General features: G+C 40.4%; 2 protein-coding genes across 5 annotated transcripts in view; both read left to right on the top strand.

Annotated features, from left to right (window-relative positions):
* GALNT6 (polypeptide N-acetylgalactosaminyltransferase 6) overlaps window positions 1-22,553 on the top strand; it is a 75,704-nt gene extending 53,151 nt beyond the window's left edge. For 3 of the 4 annotated variants that reach the window (XM_087710557.1, XM_087710558.1, XM_087710556.1), the window contains 7 exons: window positions 1,595-1,829; window positions 9,421-9,538; window positions 13,229-13,429; window positions 14,348-14,479; window positions 15,417-15,518; window positions 18,133-18,285; window positions 19,692-22,553. In XM_087710557.1, coding sequence (XP_087566683.1) covers window positions 1,595-1,829; window positions 9,421-9,538; window positions 13,229-13,429; window positions 14,348-14,479; window positions 15,417-15,518; window positions 18,133-18,285; window positions 19,692-19,805 — 1,055 coding nt within the window. In that variant the 3' untranslated portion in view covers window positions 19,806-22,553. The remainder of the gene's footprint in view (window positions 1-1,594; window positions 1,830-9,420; window positions 9,539-13,228; window positions 13,430-14,347; window positions 14,480-15,416; window positions 15,519-18,132; window positions 18,286-19,691) is intronic. The other variant, XM_087710555.1, reaches the window with a different exon arrangement.
* Window positions 22,522-25,152, top strand: CELA1 (chymotrypsin like elastase 1; the record flags this gene model as incomplete). Its single annotated transcript, XM_087708271.1, has 2 exons — window positions 22,522-22,777; window positions 24,989-25,152. Coding segments are annotated over 2 exons (420 nt in total), but the record flags the coding sequence as incomplete, so codon positions are not given.
* Window positions 25,153-25,450: the final 298 nt, after the last annotated feature.

The following is a 25,450-nucleotide window of genomic DNA, read 5'->3' as shown; positions in this document are numbered from 1 at the left end:
CATTTGTTTCTCCATTTTTAGATTTCATACAGTCTTTTCCCTCCATGGTTCAATTTTTGTCCATTTTGTCAAATTTTGCAAATTACTTAATGGTTCAATTTCTTTGGAAGATAGACTCAAGAGTCAGAAGGATATTGACAGACTTTAGCATTGAGCCCTATCCAATAAGTTCAGTGCTGAAAAAGTAAGGTACCATGTTTAGGCAGGAAAAACCAGGTGCACAGGTACAGGGCAGACAGTACCTAGCTCAACAGTAGTGCCTGTGAGAGGGATCTTGATGTCCTGGTGGACTACTGCTTAAGTATGAGCCAGCAGTGTGCTACAACTGCCAAAAAACCCAATAAAGTCATTGGTTACATCAACAGAGGGATAGCATCAAGATCCTAAGAAGTGATAGTACCACTCTATGCTGCACTAGTGAGACCACATTCGAAATACTACACCCAGTTCTGGTTGCCACCATTCGAAAAGGATGCTGGGGCCCTAGGAAGAGTGCAGAGAAGAGCAAGAAAGATTATAATGGGTCTGGAGGCTAAATCATACAATTAACAGCTAAGGGAACTAAGTATGAGGAGAAGGCTTAGGGGAGGCCTGATAGTAGTCTTCCAATACTAGAAGGGCAGTCATAGGGAAGAGGGCATCAATTTATTCTCCAAAGTACCTGAAGGCAGGACAAGAAGTTCTGGAAGTTCAGAGGGAGATCCAACCTGGAAATAAGGAGGAATTTTTTGACAAAACAATTATTCAATGGAACAGCTTGCTTCCTGGAGTTATTGGTGCTTTATCGCTGGAGGTTTTCAAGAAAAGATTGGGCAACTATTTGTCCAGGATAGTATAAGCTCTTGCCTTGGATAGGGGCAAAATAGGGATAGATGGCGTCCATGGTCCCTTCCAGTTCTATGATTGTATAATTCTGTGTATTGAGATTGACATCTGGACACATTAATGCAAGTTTTCTTGACAGTAATATGAAAATGCTTTGTCGTTATCTTTTTCTGGAAAGGCATTTTTATTTGTCAGTCTAACCTATGGGCCAGATAATTCCCAAACTGTCTATAATCCAAATACCAGCCAGATTTGGTCCTGGGTGTATTCTGAGCCCAGAAAAGATCAGGCATCCTCGTCTTGCAAATGTTAAAGCAATAAATATTGAAATTTTAAAAAGAAAATTGAGTGTCCATATGACTTTCCATGGGTAAGAAAGTTCACATTAGAAGAGAAATATTTTCAGATACCTAAGTGTCAGGTATCTCTGAAAACCTTTTAAAGGTAGAAGTGACCGCAGCAACTGTCAGGTACAATGAAAGAACCAGGAACAGGAGTTTAGTTGAAAGCACTTCAAGTTTATTACATGCTACTTATACACAAGAATCTGATCTGCTAACAGTCAAGGTAAATTGGTAGATAAAAGTAAATGGGATTCAAGGGGAGGCTGGATGTAGGTCTCTTGTGGGAGCATAGCGATTCCAAACTGATGACACATTTGACTCCGCCCTCTGGCTCACCCTGGTCAACTCTTACGGCAACAGAGTTTGGAAATAGGGATTTATTTTTGTGGAGCTGGTGTAGTAGTTCCTGATTGATTTTTCCTCAGGTGAATGTTTCCATGGATGGTTAGAGCCTCTCCTATCGCGCATTGCTGAAGAGCCCACAGCTGTGGTCAGTCCAGATATCACCACCATTGACCTGAACAGCTTTGAATTTTCCAAGCCCATCCAATATGGGAAGCAACACAGTCGGGGAAACTTTGATTGGAGTCTTACTTTTGGCTGGGAGGCCATCCCTCAACATGAGAAGCAGAGAAGAAAAGATGAGACCTACCCAATCAAGTAGGTTCAAGCTGAAAGTTTGATACCATTGTTAACATGTCTGGGGAAGTGATGGTAGCAAGAGATTGCCTTAAAAAGCACAGTTTCCCAAAGCATAGGTTTCAGTTTTGGAAATCCTGAAATCAGTTATATACAAATTCTTTCTTTTTACACCCCCACTGTAGAATTTTAGTCATGATATAAAAATCATGGCATTTCTATATTTGACAGAAATTAGGAGCTTGGAGTTTTGCCTGGACTAAGGTAGCTGGATTGCTTCAAGATTATCTTGGTTCTCTTAGTCCATTGTTCTATAAACTGGGTACTATCCAGATGATGGGCTTCAATTCCTAAAATTCTCACCATGCTGACTGGAATTTTGTCAAGCCTGAACATCTGAAGAGCCCTCAGTTTCAAAAAGGCATTAGTGCCATTGGCTGTGATAGGCGAGATGGACAGCAAACAAATTCAATAAATAAATAAATAAAATATTCCAAAATGGTTACCTAATAGAAATGAGACAGAGATTCTGAGTCACATTCTTGCAGAGATAGCCAAGGAAGTGCATCTAAATGTTAAAGTAGATTTCATGTATGGAAGAGAATACCTGAAGGTTTGCACTGAGGTGTTTTTATCATCTTTGAATCAAAGCGGAAGGGATTGCTTTCTCTCCATTGTGCCTGAGTTCATTACTTTAACTCTTGTATTTCCCAAAGTTAAGAGTGTTGATGTGAGGAAACCATTATAGGCCTGCAGCCTATAGGTTTAGCCTCCGTTATCAGATCATGCTGATGTTAATACTTCACAAAACATGGATATAGCATCATAAATTACAGTGACAGCTTGTACTTAACAGGTATTATTATTATTATTAACTGCTCCCATTTAAAAACCAGAAAGGGCATCCCATGAGCCAAGCCTAATTAGGCAAATAATCATTTCTCTTCTCCAGTTGAAAAGGAACAAGAACAATGCCACAGGCAAGAATGAACCATTAGGCTACCTCTCAAAAGACAGATAAGGAATATCAAAAAGAGAAACTTTTTCGAACTTTCTCCACCCTTGCCTTGCACTTCTAAGGATTAGCTAAAGCCCCTGATGTGACAGAAAATGCAGAAATAATTCGTGAAACCACAAATTAAACCACCTCTTCACGTTTCATACTTCACAGTAAGCCACAGTTCCAATCAACAAACTAGTAACAAATAGTGATTTACTGCTCTAAAAAAGCAACAACAACGGCTTATTCCTTGTTCCTGTTTGCACATCGCACTAAACTGCAAAGAAAACATGTACTTATACATAATGTATAAAGCCAGCTAGGAAGCTTTAATGAAGAATCCAGAGATTCATCAGGCAGCATTTTCCCATATAGGAGCTCCTGAAGCCCAAATTCTTCCAGGCGCCTTTCTTACTGATCTTTGATCTGTCATGGCTGAACTCTGCCTATAGAAACACTTGTTTAATGGTTTAAGGCTGTCAAAGGGGGTTGGGAATGGGATGTAGCCTGTTCCTTGAACTCTTGAGCGAAGGGAGGTCATGATGAGCTTCACTCCTACAAATGAAAGAAGTTATTAAATCTCTTCAGGCTCCAGTCAGGTTTTGCTGCCGTAAGAAGTCAATTGTTCCTTTTAATCTTTCACTCTTTATCTTAAATTCAGTCATTTCAATACCTTGCAAAGACCTGCTTGCATTTTTAAATTCTGACCATACATTTAGTCTTAACAAAACATAACATAAGGGTCTGCCGCTTGCATTGTAACAACAGATTCGGGTTGAGCAGGAACAGGACAGATACAATCAGATGGGATCCATTTTAGCAACCGCACCATAGTTTAACATTGTCACTACAAGCCGGTGGTGGGTTTCAAAAATTGTTCGAACCTACTCTGTAGGTGTGGCCGCCTTTGTGGGAGTGGCTTGCTGCCCATGTGACCGGATGGGAATGGCTTGCCGCCCATGTGACCGGATATGAAGATGCCGACGACACTTGTCAGAACCACCTTAAATTACCTTACACGCAGCACTGGCCTGCATAAGAATATGATGTACACCTGTTTTTTAAAAGGCATCTTTGGTTTGCGTTAAAACAACTTCAACACACGCAATGTTCTGATTGCACCACAAACGCAGTAGTCATCCTTACCTTTCACAGAGGCCCTGAGTTTTATAAATATGAGCATGATAGTGTAGAATAATCATATCCAAGGACCAGTGGTGGGTTTCAAAAAATTTTGGAACCTCTTCTGTAGGTGTGGCCTGCTTTCCGGGTCCACTGGTGGAACCTCTTCTAACCGGTTCGGTAGATTTGACGAATCGGTTCTACCGAACAGGTGCGAACTGGTAGGAACCCACCTCTGCTACAAGCACTGCAAGTCCTGTCTCATTCCCCATGTCTCCCCCACCCCCACTGACTTTCTTCTGTTGAAGCCCAGAGAAGGAAAATAGAATCATCCATGTCTACTTGTAAAGTAACTTGAATCCCTTGATATATTCCAAATGTAGGGTAACCCCAGGGGTGGGATTCAGCCGATTTGTACCGGTTAGGGCAAACTGATAGTTCCGGCAATCAGTTGGCTCCGCCCACACGCCCCTGCTCTATTCCGTGCTATATTTCCTTTGTTTGAAGCCCAGCTGATCAGTGCAGCAGAGCAGATTGCTGCATCTCAGCTGTTTTACTCACCGGGGCTGCAGGAAAAATTAAGATATAGTGCTGATTTCAAATGCAATGTGCATGCACACAGCAAACCAGTTGTTACACTGGTTGAATCCCACCACTGGGGGACCCTGATGTAGCCAGAGCTCCCCCAAGTTCAGATATGATGAAGAATTCAGATTAGTTTGAGAAGGAAATAGGTACTTCTAGTGCAGTGTTTCTCAACCTTGGCGAATGCTGGCTGGGGAATTCTGGGAGTTGAACTCTCAATGTAATACAAAAAATATATACAATTTTGAAGGCTTGTTTAGATCCTTTATGGTTATGAATGTACTCCCAGCAATACAGGTAGCCCTCAACCTATAACCTCAATTGAGCCCAACATTTTTGTTGCTAAATGAGACAATTTTTAAGTGAATTTTGCCCCATTTTATGATCTCTCTTGCTACAGTGGTTAAATGAATCACTGTAGTTGCTAATCTAGTAACTGGATTGTTAAGTGAATCCAGCTCCCCCCATTGACTTTGCTTGTTAGAAAGTCACAAAAAGGGATCGTGTGATCCCGGGACAATGCAACTGTCATAAATATGAATCAGTTGTCAAGCATCTGGATTTTGACCACGCGACCATGGCGATGCTGCAATGGTCATAAGTGTGAAAAAGGGTCATGTCCGTTTTTTCAGTGCTGTTCCCATGTTTGGCGGAAAAACTTGCATAGGCGCTTCCAGACTGAGAGAAGTGAATGAAAGTGCCTGATATTCTGTGAAGTAGCAATATCATTCTTGTTTTGCTCTAGTTATGGGTGAACTGGTTCCAGACTGATTGATGATTGAAACTGATTCCATCATACAGTAATTACTGTTATATCAGCTGTTGAGTTTTTATCTAATCAGTTCATGGAGTGCTTCATGATGGCTCTGTGGGATTTCAACATTTTGTAAGACATAGGAGTATTTGTAAACTGCATACTGTACTGCTACTGAGTTTTTAATTTTATTTTTCCAAATGCATATCGTCTAATAATAAATTTGCGTATTTGAACCAGGGCTGAATTTTGAAATGTGTAGAAGAAACCAACTGTTTATGCAGCAACTCTCACCAAACTTTATGTTGGAAATATTTAGAGTCAGTCTCAGTATTAATGACACAAATATTACTGCTACACAGTTAAAAGATATATCTGCAAAGTATCACAGCCCCTCTTGCAAAATAATTCTATGTATGTATGTATGTATGTATTTTGTGTGTGTGTGTGTGTGTGTGTGTGTGTGTGTGTGTCACAACCCCTGGTATGCCCCAATTATGGGAGGAAGCTAACTGCTTCCATTATCTGTCAATCGGCAGAAATATAACACAGATAGATAGATAGATAGATAGATAGATAGATAGATAGATAGATAGATAGATAGATAGATAGATAGATAGATAGATACATAGCTACATAGATACATAGATACATAGATACATAGATACATAGATACCACTGTCTTGTAAGATGTTAGAAATTTCTAATGGGGAATACCCACCTCCTTTCATTTTTAGAATCTCTTGCAGCTAATTAAATTAGGATTTAAAAAGAATTGGAATGATTTATCTCCCAAGTGTCATTGGGTGTAGTGCAAGGTTTGTAAACTGCCTGTGAGACCCACACTTCCTTGAGAGACAATGGCAGGACCTTTTCCCCCTGCTGTATCAAAGCAGGATAATAAGGGCTGTGACATGAAAGGACCAAGGTTTATTTCTCCCTCTTTCAAACTCTGCCAGCCCCTTGTCTCTCTTGGCAGTGGACAACTGAAAAGTCATTAAGGTAACCAGCCTCTCCACTTCTTAAAGCTTGAAATGACCTTGAAATTCATGGTGCCAGCCATTCGATACCGGCTTGGCCCTCCTCCCTTCCAAGAGGGAGACAAAATCCTGTCCCTTTGGCCTCAAGTACAGCTCCTCTTTGTGCAGAGGTCAAACAGGAGGCTGTTCTGTCTCAATGAAAGAGGAACAGAGATTCCTTTTTGTTATTGCTTAGGGAGAAAAAGAAAGGGAGAGAAAGACATTGGCAACTTGGCTTTTCATCAGCTCCTAATCTTCTCTGCAACAGAAGGTGCAATAGAGGACTGGCTTCAGAGAAAACTTTGCTCAAGCTAGTTTCTGGTGCCAGTCTCAGCGTTTCTTTTTCTAAAAACAAATGAACATGCAAGCAAGGACAAAGAGTTCTGGGGTGACTAATAATGAAAGTAGTGCAATTGGGGGTGGGGGGAAACCTCTATCCCCAAATACTCTTATTTGTGCCCAACTTTTGCAGCAATGGTACCCAAGGATAAATAAAGGCCCAGTCTGCCTCTGAAGGGCCATCCTTGAAGCTCTTAAGGAACGTGATCCATCCCAAACACTGGTTATTTCTTGTTTTTGGATGAACATGCCTCAAATTATCAGGATATCAAAATTATCAATTTGAGTCTTTCTCCACCCACCCCCATCTTATCTAATTCTGGAATTAGCAGCTGCCATCTTGTCAGCAAGTGTTTGAACTACCAGGCAAAATGTTTCGGACAAAAAGTGGTAGGAGGGATGAAGGGAGAACATGTTTGTATGAACACGTACAATACTCATGCACAGTCATGCATATTGACTTCACTGCTGCATTTGTTTAGATTTTATACCTACAACCCTGTTTTTTGATCAATACAGTGATTTACCATATTTTTGGCGTATAAGATGCACCTTTTTGCCCTCAAAAAAGAGGCTGAAAATCTGGGTGCATCTTATACACTGAATATATCATTTTTTTCTACCTCCCGATACCCAGCTCCCTTCACCAAAATGGCCATGCATAGCCTTTAGGAGGCTTTCAAAGTGCTTGTGGGAGCTCTGGAGGGCAGAAATGAGCGAAAAATGCTTGTTTTGGGGGGGGAGCAGGAGCACTCTATAACATTCCTAAAGGCTATTCATGCCCTTTGTTTGAGAAAAATTGAGCCCGTTTTCACGAAAAATGGGTCATTTTTGGGAGATCTGCAGAGTGCAAAAATGTTTTTTTTAATTTGCCTCCTCAAAATCTTGGTGTGTCTTATACTCTGGTGCATCTTATACTCCAAAAAGTACGGTATATTAATTAAAAATTAGTGTAGAAGCATCAATTTAGTTTGGATTTTTTTTTGTTTAAAAAAGGTTGTAGATGATACTGCTGTCTAAAAAACTTTTCAGAGAATGGGAGCGAAAGTGTTGCTTCACCCTCCCCTCCCGCCCCGTCCCAGTACACATAATTTCTTTCTTTCTTTCCGTGAAGCATTACCATTCAGATAGGTGTGATTTGTGATTCTTGACTTTTTTGGTAACTGAATCAGGAAATTGTGGGTACCGCTTGGGGAGGGTATGTGTTAATTTAATCCTTTTATTTTGCTTCTTAAAATTCCATTTTGATGCTTCCTTTTATATCAAATATGCTTTCCATGTAATTTAGAAAACTAAGATTTTTAGGATACTTGGTAGAGGACTAGAAAATATGTGGCGGTTCAGCTTTATGGACAATTGGTGGCAAAATATATTAAAATGTAAAACATTTACATATTTTGAATATTCAAATATCCCAGCCATCCTCACACCTTTTGCCATATTTCTTTAAAAAACCTTGAAAAAGCCTGAGATCACTTCTCAAAGGCTGCTTTAGTACAAGGGTGTTTGAAAGTTGCCTTTGATATAGTGCAGAAAAAGCCTTGCCTTCCAATATATGTGATCTGCTTTGATCAAGGGTTTGGGAACCTTCTCCAGAAGTCATTGCCAATATCTCCCAGCATCCTTCTGCAAATGCTAGGTGGAGACACTAGAAATTCAACAATATCTGCAGTTCCGTACAATACCTTTCCCTACTTTAGCCGTTGTAACCCGGTTTGAGCTTTCCTTGATATTTCACTCAGAAATGTTAGAGCAAGGCTGTCAAACTCGATTTCATTGAGGGCCGCATCAGGGTTGTGTTTGACCTCAGGGAGCGTGGCCAGGTTGAGCATGGCCAGCTCAATGTCACTTGTGTGGTGGCCAGTGCCGGATTTAGATGAAAAGAGGCCCTAGGCTATTCCACTTAGGAGGCCCTTTCACCTCCCATTTTTAAGTTTGTAAATTACATGAGAGACAATAAAATACGTCTTTACTGTGATATATATCAATATATATCAATATATATAGCTGGCCTCCCGATGGAGGGCGGCTCTGCTCTGTGGCAAAGGAAGCAAGGCCAGCCGCCTCCCCTGCTGCGCTCAGCTGCCCGGCTCGGCCCCCTCGCCGTCACCTGCCTGGCCGCTGGTGGGCTCCGCGTCGACGGGGCGGCTACTGGGAGCGGCCTCTCGCCCGACCACCGGTGCCGGGAACGTGGGCAGGCTCCCCAACTGCCGCGGCACTGGAACGATCTTAACCAATACATGTTTATGTTTGTTTATTAGTCATATGCATAGAATTTCTCCTTATTTTCGGTTCAGTGTTTTAGTGTTCACTGTTTTTAGAATAGTGTAATTTTAATTTTGCTAACAATTTGAATGTAGGCCCCTCTTGATCTTGAGGCCCTAGGCTGAAGCCTAGTTAGCATATAGGAAAATCCGGCCCTGGTGGTGGCCTGGGCGTAGCTGGGGGGGAATCCTCCAGCCCTCTGCCAGCAAGAACAAAGCTTGGGAAGGCTGTGTGTGGCCCTCGCAAGCTTTCTTTTCACTGGCAAAGGGTTTCAGAAGGCCATCACGGCTGAAAACGGAGTTCGAGAGGGCCACGCGCAGCCCTCCAAAGCTCCATTTTCGCTGGCAGAGGCACCATGGGCCGGTCGTTTGCTGTTTCAGGGTGGCCTTGTGGGCCAGATCTAAGCACTCTGTGGGCTGGCATTGAGTATGACACCCCTGTGTTAGAGAGAATGAAGACTTCAGATCAGAGAGAAGATTTCAGTTTTCCATAATTTGTTTTCACAATATTCTTATGCTTCTTTTGCAGGACTCCTACATTTGCCGGCGGTCTCTTTGCCATTTCCAAGGCCTATTTTGAACATATTGGCTCCTATGATGATCAGATGGAAATCTGGGGAGGGGAAAATGTAGAGATGTCTTTTCGGGTAAGAAGGAAAGCTGCAAAATATTCCTTGGAAGTAGAGCTATATTTAAATATATATATTTTTAAAGCGGGGTGGGGGGGGGGGTTACCAGTTCTCTGAAAAAGCTATATTTAGAGAGTAAATAAGAAGTAATAGATTATCATTGCCTGATATCAGCCATGGTGAAAATTTTGGGCTCCACATGTCAAAAATGTCATATTTTAATGAAATATTTCATAATGTGGATTGCTTCTAAGAGGTTTGTATTGAATTTTATTATCTTTACCCCCTAACTTGTTTTAGATTAAAGGTTCAGAGGTTTTAGAGCAAAGGCTATCAATCCTACTTTATTTCCTGTCTAGTTTGTCCTAACAATAGTCTTATGGGGGTACATTATGCTCAATGATGCCTGGCTGTAAATTACTCAGTGAGTTTTCTTGGTAAGCTTAAGCCTGAATTTACACTGAAGTCTACCACCGCTTCTTTAACTGTGGCTTTATTCCTTGAATTTCCGATACTTTAAATCAGGGGTCCCCAATCCCCAGGCCGCAGCCTTCTACCTGGCTGTGGCCTGTTGGAAACCAGGCCACGTAAACAATGAGCAAGCACACATGAAGCTTCACTCGCACAAACAGTGGGCTCTTGCTCTTGCACACAAAATTCCACTTGTGCAAGCAGAATGTGAATGGAAATTCGTGCGCAAGTGGAGGGCATGTGTGTTTGCTTGCAAAGTTCCATTCACGTGAGTGGAGGGCATTCGCATGCAAAGCATTTGTATGTGAGCTGTGTGCGAATGGAGCTATGCCTGAGTGTGTCTGCCATTCACACACACACACACCCCATGCCGTCCCAGACCACCAAGGTGGAAAGGTTGGGAACCATTTCTTTAAATGAACCTACAAAGTTATTGTCATGTTTCTTTACATAAGGGTTATTTTATTTCTGTTCTGTTACGATTTAGATTGTATTTACAATCTAATGCTTAAAAAGTGTGAATCAATGTAAAGTAATAGCAGTATCATGTAACCTAACAGTGGATAGAATTTGTCACAATAAATTTAAAAGTCAGGATAGATCAACCTGGGATTGATTACAAAGATCCGGTGCACATTATACTAGCTCTGTGCTTTCAAAATGGAATGGAGTTATGTGATAGTAGTAGCAATCGTAGCAAAAGAAAGTAATAATAAAGAAAGCAATAAAAAGAAAGCAAAGGGGAGAAAATACAAGTAATAAAGGAAGAAAGTCGTAAAAAGAAAGTAAAGAAAGTAGAAGTAGTAAACAAAGTAGTAAATTTAAGAAGTTGTTCTGTTGCTAGAAAAACAAAACATGGCTTGGTTTAGAGGCTGACTAACTACTTCTTTGTATTCGGATTCTCAGTTCCGACTGTCCAACTGGGAGTAAAACTTTCATTTGCTGTCCAATCCAGAGACAATGATTACAGTGCAGGTGCATAGATGCCACAGCATTGGTTCTTAAACTGTTTGGCCCAATTACCCCTTTTCCTGCTTTCTAATCATTACCCTCACAAAAAAACTGAACCCACATCCTGCTGTTTTACACAAGACAACAGCAGTCCCAAATTGGATCCTCAGCGTAGACACAAGCAATTAGAAATTGTTCTATTACACCCAGGATACTCCACAATTACTCCCAGTTTAAGGAATCAACTGATTCCAAAGATACAATGAATTATAATTTGTTCCTCTAAGTATGCATACCAAATGTGGTCATAATGTATGCATCAATTGAATTTTTTTTTAAAAAAAATAACCAGTTTATTATTGTTGGAAAATTATATAAGAATCTGAGAAAAATTCAAGCATCATCTATTTTACTATTGATATTGTGAAGAAGAAATGATCTCAGGATCTTCAGAAGTTTTTTTTCTTAATATACTGTATATTTTGCAGTGCAGATATTTAAGCAGATGTTTTGTTGGCAATTTTGCACATAAAGATTTTTTTAAAATGTTAAAAGCAAGATCTTAAATGCTGAGTACAGTGCCACCATGTGGCGAAAAAGAATATAAGAAACGAGAATGCTGATTTTTGTTTTTAAAGTGAGGTTAAGAACCTCTGGTCTGAGTTGCAATTTCCTGTAACTACCTAAAACAAATATAAGTTTTTCTGCCTTCAGTAGGTACCTTAAAAAGAGAGAGTTATCTCAGATTAAATGAAAATACAGAAGCCTTTTGTTCTGCTTTTGTCTAACTAAAGTCGGGCATAATATTAAATTCAATGTCACCTTCCATCCAGGTTAATGCATGTGTTTATGTATGCTTTCTGTTTCGCTTTTCCTCTAATGACATTTTGTTACCCAGAATTATTATTATTATTATTATTATTATTATTATTATTAATAATAATAATAATAATAATAATACAACAAAAGAAACCCTAGCAGTGAACATGGTTTGCAAAACCAAGAATGGCAGAGAACTGGCAAGAACCAGAGTCCTTAAGCATGAATGTAATCTCAAGGCACAAACATGTACTTGCCTCCCAAGCCTTGCTTGTGGCCTTGTTCAAAATTGCTACCAAGTTGTTTCAATGTGTCAGAGGTGAAATTATTTATTAAACCTTTAGTGTATACCTGAATTCCTACATGTATTACCGAAGTGGTATTCAGCAGATTCTGACCAGTTCTGGAGAACCGGTAGCGGAAATTTTGAGTAATTTGGAGAACCAGTAAATACCACCTCTGACCTGGCCCCACCCCCATCTATTCTCTGCCTCCCGAGTCCCAGATGATCGGGAGGGAATGGGGATTTTACAATATCCTTTCCCTGCACACTCACCAAGCCATGCCATGCCCACCAAGCCACGCCCACAGAACTGGTAGTAAAAAAAATTGAATCCCACCACTGATATATCATTAATTAAATGACATAACATTAAATTTTTGTCCTGATCCTCAGGGGCTAAGAATGGCTCCCAGATGGAAAAGGTTACATGTTTTGTTTATCAACATAGTATTACCAGTTTTTATCCAATCCAGTTGCAGCTTGAGTAAATCTTTAACTAAAGCCACCTCTCTGAGATGAAGATTCTTTAGAGAGTGGTCCATTCTGGGATTATAACCAGTCTCAGGTTTTGGTCAGAGGAAATTGGGGTATTGCACTTCCTCAGACTTGAATGCTATTGATCTTCGGAGCGCCTTAGTTTTCTGGTGCAGGACTCCAGTTTACCTTTTAAAAGGACCACTCTCTTTTAAAGGAGGGAAACAACTGGTATCAAACTTGAAAGATATAGATATTTTCTCCTTAAGATATTGCCTGCAAACACAAAGTTGCCACCCCATCCTCCTAAGAAGATGCTCTTTCATGGTGGCATGGTGGATAGAATGGCAGTATTTCAGCCTAACTCTGCCCACTGCCAGGAGTTTGATCTTGATCAGCTCAAGGTTGACTCCGCCTTCCATCCTTCTGAGGTGGGTAAAATAAGGAACCAGATTGTTGGGGGCAATAGGCTGACTCTGTAAACCACTTAGAGAGGGCTGTAAAGCACTGTGAAGCACTGTACAAGTGCTGTTGCTACTTGATGGCTGCTTCTGTCCTGAAGGGGCCTGATTTTAGGCAGCTGGAATCTAATTTGGATTTCTGTTTTAAAGAGAAAAGGATATGTGAGTTTCCTTTACCTGACTGCAACATTCAGTGTATCAGTTTGTAGTTTTCTCATGGTTTGAATGGTATTCTTCTCCTCTGCCCAGGTTTGGCAGTGTGGAGGCCAGCTGGAGATTATTCCCTGCTCCGTAGTTGGCCATGTGTTCCGTTCCAAGAGTCCACACACCTTCCCCAAAGGGACTCAAGTCATTTCTAGGAATCAAGTGCGCTTGGCAGAAGTCTGGATGGATGACTATAAGGAAATCTTCTACAGAAGGAACCAGCAGGCTTCCCAGATGGCCAGAGAGGTATGAAGTACTTTCCTTAAGAATTATTTCCCTTAATGTCTAATTATTTCCCTTAATGTCTAGATTAATGTCTTAATCTATAAGTCTTGTCTTTAAATTCTAAATATTTGATTTAATCGATTCTGTTTCCTTTAAATAAAGGCAAATGTCAGGGTTCCAAATAACACCCCCAACCAAATAAGACTCAGAGGCTTGAAGTCCCATTTTATTAGCGATGTCATATTGGCACATCTGGGAAAACTTGAATCTGCAAGCTTCCAGGTTTTCCCCACCCAAAAGAAAGTCCAAGCCCCTACCTGGCACCCACATGTCCATCACATGGTCCAATCAAAGCACCGTTCCAATTGGAGATGCCTCCCAGTCACACCTCTCCAGATGCAGGGCAGGATGTCCTTGACTCTCTGAGAAAGGAATGTCATTATGGCTATCCCAGTTTCCCATAGACTAAATTTGGCAGGCCTGAAGATCCAACGCCGATGATGGCTTCAAGGCCTGGCAACCAGATTCTCCAGCATAGTTGCTGGGAACCTTACCAAAGGAAGATAAATATTAGAGTATTTTCCAATCGTTATTTCAATGACTTAGACACCCTGAGGTGGCCTCATTTCTGTAACTGGAGTGACTGGCAAGAGATTTGATACAAAAACAGATCCATTGATAGATTATAAATGGAGCTGTGGCTTTATCCCCCAAGATCTACTGAAGGAGAGAAATTTGGAGGATCTCAGGGTTAGAATGTTCCATATCTGAATCCTAGAAATCAAATTCTAGCTGGAATTCTGTCTCAGGTTTAATCCATGGATTAAATAAATTAAAGAATAAAGACACTTTAGTTATTCTAGTAAACAAACCGAAAATGGCTCTTTTGTCTGCTTTATGTGATTCTTTTTAAACATGCACATGTTATGGCTTTATTAGAAAACATATGGAGACCTCAGTGAGCGACTGCAGCTGAAGGAACAGTTACACTGCAAAAACTTCACTTGGTATCTACAAACTGTTTATCCTGAAATCTTCATTCCAGATCTTACTCCAACTTTCTATGGAGCGGTAAGTGAAAATTGTCAAGATAACCTATAGAAATAACACTGTGTCTGAATGAATAAAATCACTACAATTATGTGGGCAGCTAGCAATATCAGAAGGGACATGGTGGCTCAGTGGCTAAGACGCTGAGCTTGTCAATCAGAAGGTCGGCAGTTCAGCGGTTCAAATCCCTAGTGCCATGTAATGGAGTGAGCTCTTGTTATTTGTCCCAGCTTCTGCCAACCTAGCAGTTCAAAAGCATGTAAAAATCCAAGTAGAAAAATAGGAACCACCTTTGGTGGAAAGGTAACAGCATTCTGTGCCCCTTCGGCATTTAGTCATGCCGGCTACATGACCACGGAAACATCTTCGGACAGAACTGCCTCTTTGGCTTTGAAACGGAAATGAGCACCACACCCTAGAGTCGGGAATAACTAGCACATATGTGCGAGCGGAACCTTTACCTTTATCTAGCAATTTCAAACAAACTGAAGTAAAAAAGAAAATTAGAAGTGAATACATCAAGAGAATGAAGGAGATCTTAAAGTCTAAAGTTGTGGGAGAATTGCAAACCAATTTTGGGGAACTAAAACTGATATATTCATATGGGGGATATCATAAATTAACTCTCAAACTGACTTACAGCTGATTGAAAGACCTGAGGAAACAAATCTATCTTTATTTGGCTCTGCATTTCCCATTCAAACTGTCTTGCCATTGGCTCAGTACTTGAATGTTCATAAATATTGTAATTTCTGAAAGGATTTATTAATTGACTCTTGTTGGTGTGAGATACTTAGAGGCAATTGAGCTCAGAAGGGAGATAAAAGAGTACATATGTTTAGAAAAAGAATGCAACAAAAAAAAACACTCTTCTATAAGCTGTTAAGATAAAACCCAAAGCTTTGTATGGATATTCTGTTAATATGCTCCTAATTTTATTAAATCTATTCCACTACAGATTAGAAATGAAGGTGCCCAGCAGTGCCTGGATGTTGGAGAAAACAACCATGGTGGAAAACCTTTAATTTTGTATCCCTGTCATGGAATGGGAGGCAACCAGGTACGGGCTTTGTGAAAATGTACCCATCCTTATCTCTGCTCCTGCAAACATTGAAGCCAGATTATATCTATCAAATGAGGGAGGAAAGAATCTTTGCTGAAATTAGAATGACTGCAGGAAGCGAAAGTATTCCATGCTTTTATGGAGAAAGTATTAAAACATAGATTAAATACCAGGGGTGAAATGCAGCAGGTTCTGACAGGTCCTGGAGAACCGGTAGCGGAAACTTTGAGTAGTTCGGAGAACTGGCAAATCCCACTTCTGGCTGGCCCCAGAATGGGGTGGGAATGGGGATTTTGCAGTATCCTTCCCCTGCTACGCCCGCCAAACCACGCCCACCAAGCCACATCACACCCACCAAGCCACGCCCACAGAACCGGTAGTAAAAAAAATTGAATTTCACCACTGATTAATACTATAACTGGAACATAAACGGAATGAAAAATAGATGTAAAGAAGCATAATGTTGAAGCTGCTTGGAAAAATGAAGAAATGATTATGCTGCAAAGAGCCATGGAAGCCATGGTAGCCGAGGTGGTGCAGTGGTTAGGGTGCAGTACTGAAGGCCACTACAGCTGACTGTTATCTGCAGTTCAGCGGTTCTAATCTCACCGGCTCAAGGTTAACTCAGCCTTCCATCCTTCCGAGGTGGGTGAAATGAGGACCCAGACTGTGGGGGCGATATGCTGACTCTGTAAACCGCTTAGAGAGGGCTGAAAGCCCTATGAAGTGGTATATAAGTCTAACTGCTATTGCTATTGCTATAAGTACTGGAAGTTACGGTAATAGGAAATATTAAAATTTATGAGGTAGAAGTTGCTATGAATGAATGGCGGTTGTAAAAATATGGATGAGAGATTATATACCGCAAAAAAGATTATTTCTAAGAACAATGACAATAAGCTGCAGCTAAGATTAAAAGAGCAGATGAAATGCAAACAGATATGGTGAAAATAAAATTGTTTCAGAAGAGGACTAAATAATGAATATTCAGCAGAGTAAATGAAGTTTCAGCTAAAGGGAAGAAAGTATTTTGGCTGAGACTGAAGCAAGGGAATGTTATTTTAGAGATCTATTTTTTTTAAAAAAAATAGAAGTTTAAAATAGAATAATAAAAGATAATACCAAAGTATTATCTTTAGAAAGATTGTGAGAGAGACATGGACAGAGAGAGAAAAGAAAGTATTAAAAAATCCTCCTGGCAGGTATAAACAATTCCATGATCTCTTCACCTCTGCTTAGCTAACAAATATACAACTCTTCATCCGATAACCCATCTCTTAACATTTGGCAAATCAAGAAGTAATGTCTTTTTCAAGCCAATTGCCAGTAAAGATCTAAACCTCTGGGATTTTAACACTGATTAGATAGATAGATAGATAGATAGATAGATAGATAGATAGATAGATAGATAGATAGATAGATAGATAGATAGATAGATAGATGATAGATAGATAGATAGATAGATAAATGTTAAAATTGCAGAGGTTTATATCTTTATTGGCAATTGGCTTGAAAAAGACTTTTATTTCTCCACATTCCATATCTCAGTCATAACAAAATCTCATTTCCCTATATCATAATGTAAACAAAATAAAAAAAAAACAAATTTAACATGACAAAGAGACCATTTCTCCTTTATAAAAGACAAGCTCCCATACACAATTTATCAACATCCTGTTCAGATATGCATGTCATATCTCCACTATAAACTATAAAAACACCCACATTTCAAAACAGAAAGTAATCCCATTATCCTAATATAAATAAAAGATTAAAATATAACATAACAGTGAGAAATAATTTCTCTCTTAAAAAGACAAGTTCTTCAAACTTTCTTAGTTTAAATTTTAAAAATCAGTTAAATGCAAGGCCATTTTATGTAGTATAAAGTTAGGATTTTGTAAAGCAACTATGGGGGAGGAAGCTTTTACATCATAATAAATGTAACTTAAACCAGCATAACATATTTTTCCAATTAAGTTATCAGTAAATCCAGAAAGAGCCACCAACATGTCCCATTTTATCCCTCGTTGAATAAACCTATTTAGTAATCCTTTTTCTTTTATACAGGGCAGTCTTTTTCTGTAATCCATTCAGATGGTTGTTGATCCACGTTATAAATTTTTTACCTCTTTCACTGAGTTATAAATCCAACAAAAGGACATGTCTATCCGTTTTTGGGGACTCGGGAGGCATTCTTCATTTTTAAAACCTTATCTAGTTTTTCCTTTGCATCTGATGACAAATTTTATGCAGAGTCTCATTCATATTTTCCTCAAATAAATTTTGCTGCATATTTTATTCTCTAACATCTTTGTTTAGGAACAAACTTCCCAAGAGGCACAACATAGACAACATGATTGAATCAAATTCATGAGGCCGGTCACTCTGTGCTTCCTTAAAGATGTCCCTAAACGCCATTTTAAATTTCTTGTCTTATTATGTCTTCAATCTCAAAAACATTTTTTCCTACAATCCTATATTATGTAAAAAATAATTTAAATGTCTTAATATTCAAAGTATAAGAACTCCAATATTTAGCCAACCATTCTGGTTGATTTTCATCTAGTCTTCCATCTCCTCTTTCTTTCGCTCTCTGTTTCTCTTTTAGTATTTTGAATACACATCCCAGCGAGATCTGCGGCACAACATTGGCAAGCAGCTCTGCCTCCGAGCCAAGAAGGGGGCTGTTGAGTTGGGAGACTGTCACTATACAGGGAAACACTCCCGAGTGCCAGAAAATGAAGAATGGGAACTGACGCATGTGAGTTTAATCTGAACTTTACACACAAATATGGTCTTCTTTAAGTCATCTCTTTCCAGGATCAGCTGTTCAGTTCTCATTTTGTAGCTGTGGGAATTAAATGAAGTTTCAAAACTATGTAAGGAAATAGTTCATACGTACTTAAATGTTTCTGAAAGCTTATGAATCTCCTCTTTCCTTCTCCAGAGTCAGTGGAAAGACTTTTCAGAAAGAGATAAATTTTCACAAAAGAGGCTGTTTGGTTAAACCCTCCAGATGTCAACCAGCGTTGGCAGTTCAAATAATATCATGGAGGGTTAAGAAGCAGAAGTCTTCAAATATCATGATTTTATCAGTGCTGGGAGTGATATACGTATTTTCGCCTATATCTGCACATTAAAAATTGCTTCTTCCCCTGCACGTGCAGATGAGAAAAGTTGTCCTTTTCTCTTTGCTACCTACTACACAGGAAGTGGTTTGAGTGTGCTCCAGGTTGTGATGTTGCATCAGCAAATGTGGCTGTTACTAGCTTTGATTGCAGCACTTTTCTCAAAGGGTAGGCAGGGCATAGGTTGACTAAATGGGAGCCACACTAGAAGGTCCTTCAGGTGGAAGCATGGCCAGTGTGCCCTTTTGTGTACAGCATGGGGGTCAAATGTGCAGCATCACCGTGACCCGTCAAAACCTCGCTCAACTAAGCCACGCCTGATTAAACCGCGTCGCTGACGTCATCAACAGGGCGACAACAGCAAGCACGGAGAAAGAAGGGCGCTTTAAATAGCGCTGTGAAAGCAAGCCGATTCAACTTAAGGTAAGGGTTAGCTTTAGGGTTAGCTTTAGGGTTAGCTTTAGGGTTGGGTTAGGTTAAGGGTTAGGGTTAGGGTTAGGGTTAGGTTAAGGGTTAGGGTTAGGATTAGGTTTAGGGTTAGGTTAAGGGTTAGGATTAGGTTTAGGGTTAGGTTTAGGATTAGGTTTAGGTTTAGGGGGGTTAGGTTTAGGTTTAGGGGTTAATTTTAGGTTTAGGGTTTACAGCGTGCTTCTGTCTCCGTGCTGTTGTCGCCCTGTTGATGATGTCAGCGACGCGGTTTAGTCGGGTGCGGTTTAGTCGAGCGCGGTTTTGTGGTGGAACCCAGCATCACATAGCTGTCACATGACATATTGCAACGTTTTTCCCCTTCGCGGAGCTGGGGTTGGCATGACCAGCATGTGACGCATTCGGCGCACAGGCTACCAGTTTGACGCCCCTGGTGTGGAGCATCTTCTTGGCTTAATAGAACCTCTAGCTGTAGAATTTCCCCCCAAGAAACAACAAAAAAGATATTCAAATTCTACTCCCAGAATTCTTAGCCAGCTTAGCCAGTGGAGTCTTTGATTATGTTTTCTCTCAACAGTGTGCCTTACGTTTTTTGGTGTTTTTTTTTTTTTAGGATCACCTGCTTAAGAATGTAGCAATTAACTGGTGTTTGTCTGCAAGAGGTGAGCATCCATCCATGGCTCCCTGCAACACTGCAGATGCTCATCAGATTTGGCACTTCAGCTAAAGCAGTCCAAGAAAAAGACCAAAGCAGCTCTGGAATGCATCTCCTGTCAAAGCTCCCATTCTTCTGAACTTGCTTTCTAGCAACAGAGGGTATATTTCAGGAAATGAGAGGGGGAACCAAGTTGCTGCGTAACCCAAAATTTGCCTGTAACACTCTTGTGCCTTTTGCAATAAGGTCAAAACAGCCAACATTGGTATATCAGTTTATTTGGGCTTTCTTGATAAAAATAATAATTACAAGCTGGTATGTTTGCTCTTTAGAATACTAGATGGATTATCAGAGTTCCAGACTCTGAGAGGCAAACTATGCTATATGGCTGTAGAGAAAAAATGGCCATCAGCCAGATGTGGACTCATACATTTCCCTAAGTTGTACGTTGTGAATATTATAGGAAGTAGTGCTTTGAGGTTCCGTCCTAAGGAATAAATTGTCTGTGTATAGTTAGAGAATAATTGGATGCCAAAGATAATGACTTTACTCTGTTACGTAGAAAACACGGCTTCTGACAATACTGAGCATTGGGAGGAGAAATCTCCGTAATTCTAATGCTTGCTCAGATATCTCAAAGGTCTTTGCACTGACATGCAGGTGAGCAGCAAGTAAACCTCTGCTTCCGAAGGCTCAGTGCAGCCACCTGCAATTAAAATAGCAAATGCTGGCCTGCAGTATTGTTGTGTGACTGAAATCCTAGCCCTTTTGCACAGGCCATGGGCCGTGTTTTACCTCAAGCTTCGGAATCTTTGCCGGCATTCTGCAGGTAGCAGCTGATGATTCTGTGGAAGAATTAAAACTGTGTCCTCTAGCTGTTCAGTTTGTTCTCTTCAGAGCTGTTCGGTCCGCTCTCAGGAAATTGAAGAGAAGGAATCCCTTCCCCATATCTGAGCTTGATGTGCCTTTTAATTCTCCTAATAACCCCTGCGGTCTCGGCCTTCAGAAGGCTGCAACTTGCTTCCATTCTTCATGGCCCCAGCCTGGCTTTCCCTAGACTGCACTGGTGTTAACATCCTGCAGTGGGAGGTGGTATGTGGCTTGATTTCAGATACATCCCTAGCCTTAGTGGTACACTGCAATGCCAGGAATAAGGAAAGCTGCTAATGTGCCTTTAAAAAAACAAAACACTAGGAGAGCAGGAAGCTGTCTCCTGTGAGAAACCAGCTGCCAAATGAATTGCTTATTCACGTCAGTGGATGGAAGTTAAAGCAGTGCAAAACCCCAAATTTGTGTCTGAGTGTGTGTCTGTATATTTGTGTTTGCATTTTGTCGATGAGAAAATACCCACTAGGAAAGCAACTTGAGTAAAGTGATCATGGTTACTGCTAATCAAAGGGATCTGCTGGACCAAAAAAATTTCCTTTATTATTTGTTTGTAATGTTTCTAAGAAAACATTCAGATGTACATTTCTTGAATTTTCTGAGATAAGGGAAACAAACAGCAGCTTTTTTATAACTGACAATGCTGGTAATACTTGTGACTTATAAATGATTAGCATGTTCACCTTCAATGGAAGGTATAAGTCTAAAGGGAAAAATAGATTTTGGATATTTGTAAGTACTGGGTATTTTATGAGCACACCACACTTTTAATCGCCGATTGGTTGACGTTACAGATCAAAACCTATCTGCGTGATTCCATCTTTCCATTTTAAAAGGACAAGGCTGGTTTCCATACAATTCTTTTAGCATTTTCGAAGAACGGAGACAGGGTGAAAGGACTTAGATTTTGAATGCAGGAGCTAGCAGTAGAAGTTTTGGTTCATTTGCTGGAAATTTTTTCAGTTGAAACGAAGTCTTGCTCTGGTAATCTTGACTGGAAATAATAAAGCTGATAACTATTTTATGAGGAAATTCTGTGTTGGGTTCATTTTCTTTTCACTAATTCTGCATTACTTTATAATTAATGTTAGATCACACTTCCCACCCAGCCCCATTCCTCAGTGACACCATTTCATTTAAAGGAGGTTGGTAGTCATATAAGCCATACCAGTAGTCCTCAATGTACGACCACAATCAAGCCCCAGATTTCTGTTGCTAAGCAAGGCAGTGAGTTTTACCAGGTTTAACAATATTTATTGCCACAGTTGTTAAGCGGCTCACTGCAGTAGTTAGGTGAATCCTATCATTGTTAAGTGAATCTGGCTTCCCCCATTGACTTTGTTTGGTTGAAGCCGGATGGGAAGGTTACAAATGTTGATCACATGACCTGGGGACAGTTCATTTGTCATAAATACATGACAGTTGCCAAGCGCCCAAATTTTGATCATGTGACCATGGGGATACTGCATTGGTCATAAGTGTGAAAAAACAGTTGTCACCTTATATCAATATTAATAAAAGAACTATGCCTTGGGTGCCTCTGGGAAAATGAAATGTTATGTGGAAATGACCTTGGGAGACAGAATGAAGAACAAGGTAGAGAAATACTTTCAGTCTTGCAAGTTTCTGTTAATAGAACCTTGCAATAAAGATAGAGCTAATACTCGTTGTTGTGCTTCTTGCCTGGACTACACCTTGCAAGGCTGAGAGAAAAGGATAGCCTGGATAATAAATTTTTAGCTGTCTTTATATGTAACATGTTTTAGTTAAGTGTAATTTTGAAAGCACTGCAGCCAAAATGATACTGTGCATTCAAAAACGTTGTTTATTGGGTCATATTCATGGGCTACCAAGTGCTACAAAAGTAGGAAGCGACTCCTATTAATTGCCATAAACTGAACCTCTTTGCCTTAAGTACTTTGTTACTTCTGTTCCTTATTGGATAATATTTCTAAGTGACGTTTTTGAAATTTGTGGAAAGATTCCAAATTCACAATACAGCTCTGTTTTATTTCCTTGCCCTCTTATCTATAGAAGGATGCATTTCCGGCTGGTGGCTGGTGACCACGACAATTATAAGAATGAAGGAACTGAGCAGACTCTAAGTACGGAACAGAACTTTTTACATCCCAAGTGGAACAGCAATAATATTGCTGAAGGTTAAATGCAGTTGTCCTGAAAACTGCTAGGTCAGGGGTCGGCAAGCTTAAACACTTAAAGAGCCATTTGGATTCGTTTCCCACTGAAAAGAAAACACTGGGAGCCACAAAACCCTTCCGTGCCTATTTCCTGAGCGCCCACAAAACTAGCATATGTATTTGAATTAAAGGTTCTGTTTTCTTCTGAAACTTTTGTTTTCTTAGATTTATCCATGATTGGCCTACTGGGGGTCAAAAAGCTCAATAAATTGTGTGCTGGCGGATGTCACACATTGATGCTTGTGACATATTTTGAGCATCAGGGAGCCGCAGCAGGGGGATGAAAGAGCCACATGCAGCTCCAGAGCCGCAGGTTGCTGATCCCTGTGCTAGGGCCTACCCATGTATTTTTTAAAGTTGGGGATTCGTAGGTTTGTTGTGTGGTTTTTTTTTAAGTCAATAGGTGTGTTGAGACATTGAGATTTTCTTGGAGGTTTTATCAAAAAAATACTACTGATGACTAGGGCCAGTCAATCTGAAGCTAAACCAATGAGGAGGTTCCAGTTTGTGATAAAGATTGCAATTATGCCAACTATTGGATAGTTGGGTTCTCAATGTGCTGAACTATTGCCCAGGTTTTCCTTGAAGGTTCTGGCTTACCACATTGCCCAAAATACACCTTTTAATCCAATGATGGTGAACCTTTTCAGCACTCAGTGCCAAAAAGGGAGTGTGTGCAAGCAGAGGTGCCAAAAAAGGGAGCAACCAGGAAGAGGAACTGCCCAGGGGGCATGCCCGCAACAAAAAACAAACTTCAGTTTTCTGGCATGCAAGCCTTCCGGTTACTTCCGCGCATGCTCACGTCGGAAAACAGAAGACCAGCTCTTCCGGTTTCTGGAACTGCTGCACGCACAAAGGCGGCATCAGCGGCAGCGAGGGAACTGGTTTGGGGGTGTGGCAAACCTGGGTCGCTGCCAGTTCTGCGACCCAGACAAAAATACCACTACTGGTTCAGTCGAACCGGGAGCAACCCACCTCTGGGTATGGCCAATGGTGAGGCGGTTCGATAGTTAGTGAAGAACCCAAGAACCTACATTATGCTGTTCATCCCTGGGAAATCCTCCTTCCATTTTACAAGGCAGGAAGTCAAAATTAAGTTTAGACTTATCGTTCTTCTTGGGCATACTGACACCATCACTCTGGTACAACACATGGACAGTTGGCATCAACTCTGCCGCAAGCCTATCTCCCACTCATGTCCTGGATGCCTGGTAATCTCATGCTATAAAGACATGGTATAAAAAGCATATACTTGTTAACAACAGAAGGGAGTTTCAGGAAGGTCATTGCCTGCCACAAATTGCCTGAGTTTTATCTAGCTCAGCCTTCTGCTCTGCGTTGGACCACTTCAATTTGGCAGAAAGTGTGCAAGTTCAGCAATGCTATGCTGCACTCCTCTAAACTACATGACAGGAGAAATTTCCTGTCAGTGAAAACAATTAATTAGTGGAGTGGTTTGCCTCCAGAAATTGGGGGTGCTCCAATACTGAAGGTTTTTAAGAAGGGATTGGGTAGCCATTTGTCCAGAATGGTTTAGGGTCTCCTGCTTGAGCAAGGCGTTGAATTAGGGAAGACCTCCAAGGCTTCTTCCAGCTCTGTTATTCTGTACTCTCATTGCTTTGCACCCATTTCAGGTTCTATGAATCTTCTTGAGATGGAGCATCCATTATTGCGTGCAAAATCTGCAGTGGGGTCTGCCCCATGCAGAGCAAAGGAAAATGATGCTGGCTGGGAAATTAAGAGAGTTGAAATCCCTACATCTTAAAAATTCTCAAGGCTTGGAAACGACACTTTAGATCCAAGACTCTTTAGAAGTATATAATTGCAAAGCCAAGAATCTGCCATCCAATATCTGTTTCCTAAGGAAGGACTTTTCGTTATCTGAGAAAACTCTGGCAAATTTACCTTGAGGATCAAACTTTGGTGATAGGATCCAGTCTGAGGATTTGGTTATTTATCCACTTCTTACTTGCAATATCTCTGAAATCCAAATTTCTTCAAAATAACCATACTGCAAAAGCTAAGCATTAGTTGTCTGCTTGGTGGATCATTTGCAGGCTACACATTGCCCTGACTTGGTTTATTTCAGCAGCTATTTCATGCTTTGTGGCAAAACCAGAGAGCACAATACATTCGATAATGTAGCTCTCCCATCTTTGCTTTGCATTTGAGGGGTATTCAGGAGGGCCTTTAAACACTTGGTGAATGGCAGATATGTTGTCCGTGAAATCACTAGTTTTGTTTCCAGTAGCAGAGGCAACATTTACCCAAAGCTTACTGTGCTTACTCTTGTCTCAGCTTATAGTTCCTGGATGAATAATGTAAGCTTGTCATAGAATCAAAGAATCATCACATGTAAAGGTTGATCATTTTATTCATCCCTAGGCCTAGAAATGCTTTTATGGGAACTAGATAAGGGGAAAGGTCAGGCAAACTCAGGGAGATTTCACAGCTGATTCTGTTCAGCTTCATTAGTTTGTTTTGTTTGTTTAATGATATGTCCATCCAACTCAAACACTGCATTCAAGATTAGATAACAGGAAATGGACCAAAACAGGAGAAAGATTTTCATTTCAAATCCAAATAGATGCAAGTCAGCAGCCAGAATCTCACATTTACATCCTCTCTAATTTG

The sequence above is a fragment of the Thamnophis sirtalis genome, unplaced genomic scaffold, assembly GCF_051295495.1.
Source record: "Thamnophis sirtalis isolate CommonGarterSnake01/CBP01778 unplaced genomic scaffold, rThaSir2_p1.2 scaffold_3, whole genome shotgun sequence".
In the NCBI taxonomy this organism is placed as follows: Eukaryota; Metazoa; Chordata; class Lepidosauria; order Squamata; family Natricidae; genus Thamnophis; species Thamnophis sirtalis.
This window is presented reverse-complemented; position numbering and strand designations above follow the sequence as displayed.